Source organism: Cydia fagiglandana, chromosome 8 (assembly GCF_963556715.1).
Source record: "Cydia fagiglandana chromosome 8, ilCydFagi1.1, whole genome shotgun sequence".
Lineage (NCBI taxonomy): Eukaryota > Metazoa > Arthropoda > Insecta > Lepidoptera > Tortricidae > Cydia > Cydia fagiglandana.
In genome coordinates, this window is record NC_085939.1 from 19182914 (window position 1) to 19194633 (window position 11720).

Consider the following 11720-nt stretch of genomic DNA (forward strand, 5'->3'; position numbering starts at 1 on the left):
AGTCAAAAGTAAGTTCGGTGTTTTCGATTTTTTTAATTCGATAATGCAATTATATAACTTTATTATTTTTGTATATCTTTTGTATATTGTCGGAGAACGTTGTTGTGTAGAAAAAAATAAAAAATATTTATAAAACGAATTGTAGTGTCATTGGTGTAGATACCCGTACCCTAATTTAAGGATGACTTACGTTAGACCAGGCCGGAGCTTCCGGAGCTTCGTTTTCTCACAGAATAATTAATAGTACTACCGTACAGAAAGGAAACTTCCTACAAAAACGAAGTTTGACAGTGGTTCAGGGTCGAATCATGCTGTCTCTTTCTAATTAATGGTACTATCCCTTTCGGCTATTTAGGGTTGTCAGAAATCAAGTGATTATCTTATCTGTGGTCGTGCACGCAAAAGGAATTCAAGTGGTGCCAACCCTAATAATTGCTCGGAGCAATGCTGAGCCGAGTTTGACCGAAGTCAGGAGTTTCACACCCCTGCCGGGGATTCGTTTCCTATGGAAAGCATCACGTGATGATGTCGTCTGTCACAGAAAAGTAAGCGCCGGAAGTTCCGGCCCGGACAGCCCGGTGTAACGTGAGTCATCCTTTGTTCTCTTAGGGCCACCTGGACCATCCAACTAACCCGGGGTAAACCGTTAGCCTAGTGTCAAATTGTACTGGTAACCATGGTAACTCCAGGTTTAACCGGCTTATTTGAATTTATTAACCCCGGGTTATTTGAATAGTGCAAGTGGCGCTAAGAGGCTTTGCCCGACGTTAAAATGTATCTTCAGAGAGCTGCGGTTTGTTGACCACTGCCGGTCTAGCCAAGGTGACAATCGCTATCGGTTTGTGTCTATCACTCTTCCATATTAGTGCGACAGTGACAAGTAGCGTTTCGATTGCTACGGAGCGTAAAGCGATTGGCATGTTGGCTAGGCGGCCTTACCGGTTTGCCGATCAGGCCTATTGGGAAGTTGATTATGGGGTGTTTATTTGAAATAAATAAATTGAAAGGCAAGAAAATTTCAGTTTATTAAAAATACTATAAAAACTAAACCGATAACTTCTATCGTTAAAAAACTATACTCTATATCGTCGGGTGACAAGCAAAAGTCACTAACTACACCATTGAAATTATTGGACAATAAACCGCGTTACAAGTGTAAAAGTGCATTGTTACTTTAATTTTTTGGTAGTACTTAGTGACTTTTGCTTGTCATCCGACGATATTACAACTACCTACCTACATATCGTCATCATTATGACTATAGTAGAGATCGTTGTAATAAAACAATTACTAAACAATATAGCATTAACATCTTAGAAAATAAAATGTGTACACAACAGCTGCAGTATTATAAACAAACAGCAAAGCTAAGCCGGCTTCTGGTGGGTTTTCATGTGACTCCATAAATGACTTCTAGTAGCACCCCTGTAAGTGCACGAATCGCAGCAGTACGGCTTTTGGCCCGAGTGCCGGGCCATTAGATGAGTCTTTAGATTACATGACTGAGTAGTCTTGTAGTCACAGATATTGCACTCGTAGGGTTTCTGACCAGTGTGTGTTCTCCTGTGACTTTGTAAATTACTGCTTTGGATAAAGGTGGCATTACACTGTCCACACTTGAACGGTTTATCTCCAGTGTGTGTTCTCTTGTGAGTTTGTAAATTACTGCAATCGGCAAAGGCGGCATTACATTGTCCACACTTAAACGGTTTATCTCCAGTGTGTGTTCTCTTGTGATTTTGTAAAGTACTGCTGCGGGAAAAGGCGGCGCTACACTGACCACATTTGAATGGCCGCTCGCCACTATGAGTTCTCGAATGTGTCTGTAAATTTCCTTTCTTACTAGTTGCATACTCACATTCAGAGCAAATGAAGTACTTCACGCCATGCCGGCTCTTCGCATGCTCCAGTAGAAGCAGCCGAGTATCAAATGTGCTACTGCATTTTTTACACGTAAATTCCTTCCTTGAACTTAAGCTGTTAGTATCTACCAATGCAATGTGAGAGTGTACGTGTTTCTCTAAGTCTGACTTTATATCGAACGTTTTGACACACTGGTCACATTTGTAGTTATTCGCATTCGATACCGTTGTGTTAGAGGATCCATTTACAGCAGGTTTTGTAGGAGGTATCTCTTGTACATCCATGCTCATTGGTGATTCCGCTTGAGACGAAGATGGCTCTTGTATCTTTTCGACTTGACTATCTTTTGTGACACTATCATTTATCTGGGTTTCTTCCTTCTTTTCGTTACGCATTTTACGTTTGTTTGTCTTCGCGTTTGTTTGTCTTGTCGTTTCGGTGACAAGTTTAGGTTGACCTGAACTAACATCTCTTGTCTCTTTCTTATTTTCATTACGCGTTTTACGTTTCTTTCTTTTCGCAGATTCTTTTTTAGTGTCAAGTTTAGCTTGTCCTGAACTATCATCTTTAATATCTGTTTCGTTCTTCTTTTCATTCGACGTATTTCCTTTGTTTATTTTCTCTGGTTCCTTTTTGGCACCAGGTCGTTCTTGGCCTGAAATTAAAACAAAAAAAATGATTGACTTTCTCTCCCCATTACGTGTAAAGCTAAGTAGGTATTATATCTTGATGTATGTAATGAATAAGGATTATTGTTGGTATGTATCTCACAGTATTCGCAGTCGCAGGGTTTGGTGTAGCGGCGCAGGTCGACGCCGAGCCGGTTTGCGAACTCGCTGCCGTAGAACACCAGCAGCTCCGTGAAGCGCGGCACGATCTTCACCGTCCTGGAGGGATTATAACCATTTCAAAAGGGGGAACTGTGTTTAGACATGCACCGTAGCAATACCGCTTTATGTGCTTAACTTCTAAAGGTTTTCAATCCGTTGGAATCTTTGGTGAAGTGGGACTCGTGATTAAGACCAAATATGGTGGCATTCTGTTATGCGAAGTCGGTTTATTGTTACTTTATTTTCCATTTTACTGAATAAATACTATAAAGAGTACAATACTTCGAGCACTCGCCTGTAGTAGAGCTCGCCCTGGTACTGGAAGGCGACCAGATTCTGCTCGGAGTAGCGCCGCGCGCAGTTCACGTAGCGCATCCAGTTGGAGTTGTTGCCGTCGCTCGCGTCCACCACGTGGCTCGGCCTGTTGTTGCGGTCGTACAGCTACAAGACGCATAGAGTTCTATACAATATTATATCTGTACTGATGATCAAAGTAGGTGTAATAAATTGAATACAATAGGCGTGGAGGTGCCCCCAAAAACTCCTGAGATAGATCGAGTTTGGCTCTTTCTCGCAACTTAAAAAAAGGTGAATTGGTTTCATTTCTAACAATTACTTTTGATCATGGACTAACTCAGAAATGGTAATTTGCTAGGAGGTACATAACCAACAAAGACCACCAAGGCCATAAAAATGCCATATATTATAGTTAATATGGCTAGCGGCCTACTCTACTACCTAATTACTGACGCTCTCACAGGCAACAGCAAACACTTTAGTAGTTAACAATGTCAGTCTGCAGTGATGGCCTTTGTAGGATGTTTTAATTATTTTGAATTCCATTAATATGTCAACTGTTTGGTTTCAGATATTCTCCCAATTAGATTATAGTAAATGCATATATTATTAGATAGTGGTGGTGACTAACCTGCCATTCGTATCCGGAGTCGAGCGCGGTCTTGAGGCGGCGGCCGCGGTAGGGCCCGAAGCGCACGCCGCTGGGCAGCGTCAGCGTGCTGAACACGCCTATTCCCGCCCCTGACATACAACAACTATTGGTATACTTGGAGTCTCGTGATAGATATTATCAACGGCGTCATACTTACTTTATAGTTTCCACATAGTACAGTCAGCAGCAAAGTAGCGAAAAGGAGAGCTTGGCATAAAACCAAGACGTTAAGACAGAAAGAGCGTACGCGGATCATATTTAACACTTTTTCGCTCAGCAACTTTTGCTGCCAATTGTACTACTTTCCGTAGGTATTCTATCTACAAAAGAGACCTATCAAAAATAATGGCATGCGTATTTACTACTATTGCTAAAAGTTAATGCAATTAGTCTGAAATTTATCTGCATGTTAATAACTAATCAAACACTTTAAATCTAATGATTTGTATATAATAAATAGTTGACGATCATTATATAAAGTATAGATAAGTTTACAATAATTTATAATGTAATTTCATATATTATTATGAAAATAATAAATCTAAATCTAGCTAAGCATTAAGAGAACAAAACAGTAGACAAAGTATGTCACTACAGTAATGGAATTTGTTGCTAAATGATAAACCTAACCAACCTAATAAACTAAAGATCTACCATAATCATATACATACATAATAGGTCGGTACATCGAGCTGCAGAATTGCATGGACACATTATTGAATGAACTCATTCATAAACTCGCCGTGCAATTTTGCGGCTGGGTGATGTACCGTGTACCTACCTACTATAATACCTACAGAATCGGCCAGAAAAAAATATAACTTCAGTACGTACACAATTGGTATGCTTATGATTTTACTTTTCGTTATGTTAAATACTTTTGTCGGCCCGATACCCTCTGGGGTAGATTCGGACGACCCAGTTATCATACCAAGTTCTACGTCAAGTATGGAGCATATGTAGGCATTCTTACTGCCAAGTTTGGTCATATCTACAATAACTATGTACATATAGTTCGTAGCTTCCTAATAGAGCCCAACGGCTAATCCTATTGTCTATCGTTAAGTAAAACCGCACGTGCAAAAAAGGTCTTAATTATTCTATTTGGCATCTGAGCGCGGGCTAGTCCAAAGCTCAAAAAACCAGTGTAGGTTGCGCTCTCCGATAACGCGCCTTTGTTACGCATCTCGATGACACATATTAGACTGGTTCTGTAGCGTTCGACTCGCCGGCACTCAGTAGCCGAAGGGGTCCCGGCGAATTGAACGGACCACACACATCGTAATAAAAATAGTTCATTTTGAATCTTATTGCAATTTCCATAGGAGTTGTAATTCAATTAGGGTAAAGTGAACGAACGATTTTTTACTTAACAATAGATAATAGGATTAGCCGTCGGGCTCTATTAGGAAGGTACGAACTATACCTATATCTACCGTCGGTACCTACCCAAGTAAGATTTCACTACTTATCTTGACCAATCAACTGAGACGTGAGTCTAAAGTTTGAACGCATCTGTAACTACCTAGATAATCTACCTATATCAACAGCTAAAATACGTAATGATCTAATAATCATCTTCTGGGAAACCTGGGATATGTGAGTAGGCAAGATGCAGGAAGATTCTGGGGACGGTGAGCGCGGCGCGCGGCACGAACGCGGGGAGCCCCGTCACGGCGGGCACCTGCCACATGCACACCGTACTAACTAGGGCATCTAGGGATATCGGGCAACATTCGCATCTTCGGCAGCAAGTAACATTCTCAAAATTTAATAGATTCGGTTTGCAAAATAACGAATAACACTTTAAATTCTCGCGTTTTATACACATAATATTTAATTACACAAACGGGTCTACCGCGATATAATTTCATTTCAAAAAAAGTTTAAAAAAATTGTATACTATTTGCAATACTACTGTTTTTGATTTAAACTTATAAAATTAATTAATTTGTACATATAAACATGCGTTCATGAGCCATGCTGATATTCCCAGCCCTGAATAGGTGTTTCTAATATTATTATTGAATTATTTTAATCAATTCAATTAAAGACCGATTATTTGAAATGCCTTAGGTACCACTGATTGGAAGATAAATTGATTTCATGTTTCATGCATTTTAATTATTTTTTGATGCATCCCAATTCATGGGCAACATTCAAATATTTAATTTAAGGCACACAAGCACAACACACAACAACACAAGTCATTAAGACTTAATTTTAACTTCTTAATAAGTACTCTGTACTAGCCAATAGCAATTGCATTCAATATAATTTATACCTCGATATAGAAAGTACAGATTGCAATATTTATTTCTACATTATACTGAAAAATCTAGGATTTTATACATTTAGGTACTTACATATTTTTATCTATGAATTGTGGAAGCCGTAAACTTATTTTATTCTTGTATATTTGATATAGGTTGGATTTTGTTTATCAGTCTGCAGTTATCCATGAAATATCACAAGCTTGACATTATTACATATAAACATATATTTAGACAAACTTTTTATTTATACTGCTGTTAAAATCAAATAACATATTTTAGAAAAAACTTACCTTGTCATCGGGTATAACAAGTAACGGGCCGTGTATTGCGCAGTACTCATACACATAGTCCCGGCACTCGGAGCAGTCTGTAACAATATGACTGGTGTACTTATAAAGACCCATGATGTACCTGGTCTATGATGGGTAAATATTTTTAGGGTTCCGTACCCAAAAGGGTAAAACGGGACCGTCCGTCCGACATACGTGATTTTTGACCGAAGTTAAGCAACGTCGGGCGGGATCAGTACTTGGATGGGTGACCGATTTTTTTTTGCCTTTTATTGCATTATGGTACGGAACCCTTCGTGCGTGAGTCCGACTCGCACTTGCCCGGTTTTTTGTTTGTTGTTAACCAATTGCTGTTAACCAATTGGTATTAAACAATTTCTCTCAATTTTAACATATGCTTGACATAAAGTACTTAAATCACATATACCTTACCTTACCTACCCTTACCTTGCCTCACCTTACCTTACCACCTTACCTTACCTCACCCCCTCCCCTTACCTTGGTTTTTTCCTTAGGTAACTAACCTATTCACCATTATAATTTACCTATACATAATACATACAACACTTCATACAAATTCACTTACAGATAAATTCATCGAAGGGCGGCTCGTCCGGCTCGTAGTAACATACGCGAGCGCGCTTCCTGAGGGTGAAACCGCTCATCTTCTAAAACAACACAACAAGGATAGAACCATTAATTGGTTAAAACATATTTAAGTGCATCACATGCAGTGCAATGATACAAAATTTAGTAAAAATACAACATGACCTACTTAAAGAATGAATAAAGAAATGCTCGGTAGGTTACGATCCGATTTAAATTAAATCAAGCGTTATAATTCGACCGATTACTGTTACCTGAATGTGTAGGTATAATAAAGCAGTAGTTTTAACTTCCTACCTTTAATTAAATAGTTTATTTAAGCAATTTATTATTACAGACACACTAAAAACGCCAAATTCATCACTTTGCGGAAATTTTATTTATTTTCCCGCCAACACGCAAACAACTTTCTTTAAAAGTCCGATATGTATACATTATGATTTTAGACTAGATAAAAAAAAAAGAAATATAGCAAGATGTTTTATCAAAGAATTGTTATAAATAATTACTTACTCTTTGAAACAGATATGATTAAATTAACTTTTTGCCCAGTATATAAAATGGTATTTTTTATGCATGGATGTGGACTTAACCCTTAACATGGCAAGACATGAAATAATGTAGCCACCTATCACGTGGAATGTTTTTGGGGATAGTAATGAGTAAAAAAGTACTATATTTAAGAAAAAAAATTTAAAAGCATTCTGAAAGTCGGGTTTTCAGGACGTCCGTTAAAACGGACATTGCCACGAACCTTATATATTGATTGCTCCCAAGGTTGTCCAAAAAAACGGACAATGCCGTTATACAGTTTAAGAAAATGAAAATTATTAAAGAATTACAGGGCAGGAAAATTTAAAATTATTTCAATAATACACTAGTGAATGTTTGAAAGAAATGTTTAATTATATTATTAAGAAGAAAAATCTTATGGGAAACATAATAATACTATATTTACTTCTAGTGTTGATGTGTAAAACAACCCACGTACAGATATATTAAACAAAAATATACATTTTAAAGCTACGTATACATGCAAAATAGGCTCATACAGCTAGTTACACATTACAATTATTGTAAGTAATATTACTTTACTTAAATGACCACACCATTTATCACTATGGTCTCACAGTTCTATGTCTTGCTTGTTTTCTTTTTACCCGGACTATCTGGAACCTAAGCTGGTGGTATAGAATAGCTGTAATTTCTGTAAAATTTTAGATATTTTTCAGTCTCAATGGCCTCTGGCAACATTCTGGGAATATATGGCTCCTCCTTGGCGAGAACCAGGGTCTTATATATCCATGTCATGCTCCCAGACCGCAGGCTTTAGTTGGCGGTGCTTGACATCATCAGCTATAATAATATGTTCTTGTACCCTAGTAGAAATGCTTTGCTTCGTCTGCCCGACATATGAAAGACTAGATTCGAAATTAGCTATTTACTCTCCTGAATTTTGTAGAGATTACATTTTACAGGCCTCAGGAACTGTAGCATCTTCATCATCGACTTGAAATAGGTTTTAACCGCAGGACATTTCAAGACGTGCTAATAATTTGGATACTGAAGCGAGTTATGCATTTAATGGCGAGGAATTAAGTTTTGTAGATAGAGTACTAGAGGGAAGGTCGTGTTTAGGTCATCGGGTCGAGTATTATGAACAACTTTTTTTCCACAAGGACTACGTTAGACTTCAAAATTATATTTAAATACAGATAGTGCCATTCACAATGAGGCGCACTAAACTTTAATAGCATAGCAATGAGAATAAAAGCACGCGTGTTCGTAAATGAACATATATTTCCATCATATTTGACATCCTCGTAAACAGTGACCTGGCTGAAAAAGAGTCAGATTGGGGCAAGGCAGATGTACAATCTACCTCTACTAAATTTTCGTTATCGTCGTCTTTTTTGTTATCTCACTCTTCTGAGTCAGATGGTGGAACCACCTGAGACTAAAATATAAAAAAATGTATACATATACTTATGTAAAAAGTAACCCCAACGCAACAAAAGCCTATAAAACGACGATAAATGAAAAAAAAGTATATACCCTAAGTATGGCAATGTCCGTTTTCTGTCACAATCTTGTCTCCACACAATCCGGCACTGTCCGTTTTTTAGGACGTGCTAAATGGTACTTTGTTACCAGTACTATCGACAATGTCACAAAAATGGGACAAGATATATTTCGCAATTTTTGACTTAGAATTAATCTATGATTTAATGAGCTTTATATAAAATAAATATGTCTAACTCATCTAATAATAATATCAACGCAAAGAAAACACTTTGGTTATTTACTTTATATTCTATGGCGTCAGGAACACACTCCGTCGCAAATTCAGCGAATTTCAAATTTCAACTGCCGCCTGCGCATAAACCGAATTTTGTCTGATATTGTCTTAAACTAGGAAAAAAAGTACAATTCTCGCACTTTCTTTAACGTACTTCCTTTTCTAGCCTGCACTTAGTGTTTAAACTTGGCGCCACATTTAGTACCTGTACTAAAAAAGTGACAGAAACGTTTTAAGGGTTAAATAACTTTATACACACACTATACCTAATTCGGACCGGTGAAGTCAAATTCCACATAACCATAGACAAAAATAAATTTTTTAACCGACTTCCAAATCCCAAAGGAGGAGGTTATCAATTCGGTTGTATGTTTTTTATTTTTTTTATTTTTTATGTTTGTTATTTCATATCTCCGTCATTACTGGACCGATTGTGAAAATTATTTTTTTGATTGAATGTATATGCATACAGATTGGTCCCGTTTCTGTCAAAACCCAGTTCTGATGATGGGTTCCATGAGGAATCGAGGGAACTCCTCAAATGTTAAAGGCACACATATAGTGATTTTTGGGTTTTTATCATCAAATCAAGCATATACATCCAAAAGAGTGACATTTGATGAAGTGGAACTGCTGATGATGATCAGAACGGAACTCCTCAACGACGCATAGTTCACGGTTTGCGATTTGTCCTCTTCGTTATGTTTGTTAAGCAAGTTCAGTTTTTAATGCACATTTTTGTCAAGCTCGAGTTCTGATGATGGGATCCATGAGGAATCGAGAGAACTCCTCAAATCTTAAAGGCATGCGTATAGAGATTTTTGTATTTACATCAGAAAATTAAGCATTTTCATTAAAAACTGTCGCATTTGATGAAGTGGAACTGCTGATGATGATCAGAACAGAACTCTTCAACGACGCATAGTTCACGTTTCGAGATTTTTCCTCTTCGTTATGTTTGTTAAGCAAGTTAAGTTTTTAATGCACATTTTTGTCAAGCTCGAGTTCTGATGATGGGATCCATAAGGAATCGATGGAACTTCTCAAATATTAAAGGCATGCGTATAGAGATTTTTGTATTTACATCAGAAAATTAAGCATTTTCATTAAAAACTGTCGCATTTGATGAAGTGGAACTGCTGATGATGATCAGAACAGAACTCTTCAACGACGCATAGTTCACGTTTCGAGATTTTTCCTCTTCGTTATGTTTGTTAAGCAAGTTAAGTTTTTAATGCACATTTTTGTCAAGCTCGAGTTCTGATGATGGGATCCATAAGGAATCGAGGGAACTCCTCAAATATTAAAGGCATGCGTATAGAGATTTTTGTATTTACATCAGAAAATTAAGCATTTTCATTAAAAACTGTCGCATTTGATGAAGTGGAACTGCTGATGATGATCAGAACAGAACTCTTCAACGACGCATAGTTCACGTTTGGCGATTTTTCCTCTTCGTTATGTTTGTTAAGCAAGTTAAGTTTTTAAGCCACATTTTTGTCAAGCTCGAGTTCTGATGATGGGATCCATAAGGAATCGAGGGAACTCCTCAAATATTAAAGGCATAAGCATAGATTTTTTTGTGTTTTCATCATAAAATCAAGCATTTACATTAAAAACTGTCGCATTTGATGAAATGGAACTGCTGATGATGACCAGAATAGAACTCTTCAACAACGCATAGTACACATTTGGTGATTACGAATTTCGATTTTGACTTGGACTGGGTCCCGGACTCGGACCCAGAACCGGACTCATACCCGGATCCGGTTCGGACCCGGACCCGGACCTGGACTCGAACCCGGGCTCGGACCCGGACTCGGACCCGGACTCAGACCCGGACTCGGACCCGGACCTTGACCCGGAAAACCACTAGGATACCTTAACTAAATAAACCACTATGATTACCTACCATAAAATGTGTAAGTATATAAGTATGATGATGCCAATCTTACTAGCCCCTCCCGCTTAAACCCCCGTACACCGCACCGCATGGGCCGTTAAGTGGGTTAGGTTAGGTTTGAACTGCGATCCTCACAGAACTGAACTGCTATCAGAGAAGTGGGTTAGGTTAGGCTAGAACTACGACCCTTACAGAAGCGAAATGCTAGTAAAAAAGTGGGTGGTTTTACCTCCTTTTCTACATAGTGTACCATCTACAATAATCTTTCACCGGCCCCCATAGAAGTCGGTTTTTTTTTCTTAAAAATTATCTTATCAGGAAACCGTGTTCTATAGCCGGCCTAATATATTAAAGCCGTAACAGACTACAGCACCGCACTTGTGTAAAGTGGTCGCTGTACGTGTGTTAAGGATACAGCTATAAGTTAGAGCGAGAAAGACTTATTTTTAACTTGACCGCACCAAGGTCGTGGTGGGGTGCGGTAGTGTGTTTTGGCTATTATATCGGTCTACCATAGATTAAATTATAAAATATAAATATTATTAAGCCCCCTCCAGATCCAGACTATGCGCGTGAATCGCGGGCGAAGCCGCGAACGCGAGTGTGGAGTCGATTTCGCTGTCTGCGAAAATCGACGCCACACTCGCGTTCGCGGCTTCGCGCCGCGATTCGCGCACGAGTGTGGAGGAGGCTTTACAAATACA

At 38.3% G+C, this 11720-nt stretch overlaps 1 protein-coding gene across 1 annotated transcript; it reads right to left on the reverse strand.

Moving 5' to 3' along the window:
* Positions 1-1058: 1058 nt before the first annotated feature.
* LOC134666961 (zinc finger protein 771-like) lies at positions 1059-6264 on the reverse strand. The gene is made up of 5 exons (XM_063524270.1): positions 6209-6264; positions 3622-3731; positions 2948-3134; positions 2635-2750; positions 1059-2518 (listed from the first exon to the last, which is right to left on the reverse strand). Exons 1-5 carry the CDS (start codon positions 6262-6264, stop codon positions 1368-1370), a joined length of 1620 nt encoding a protein of 539 aa, XP_063380340.1. The 3' UTR covers positions 1059-1367.
* Positions 6265-11720: the final 5456 nt, after the last annotated feature.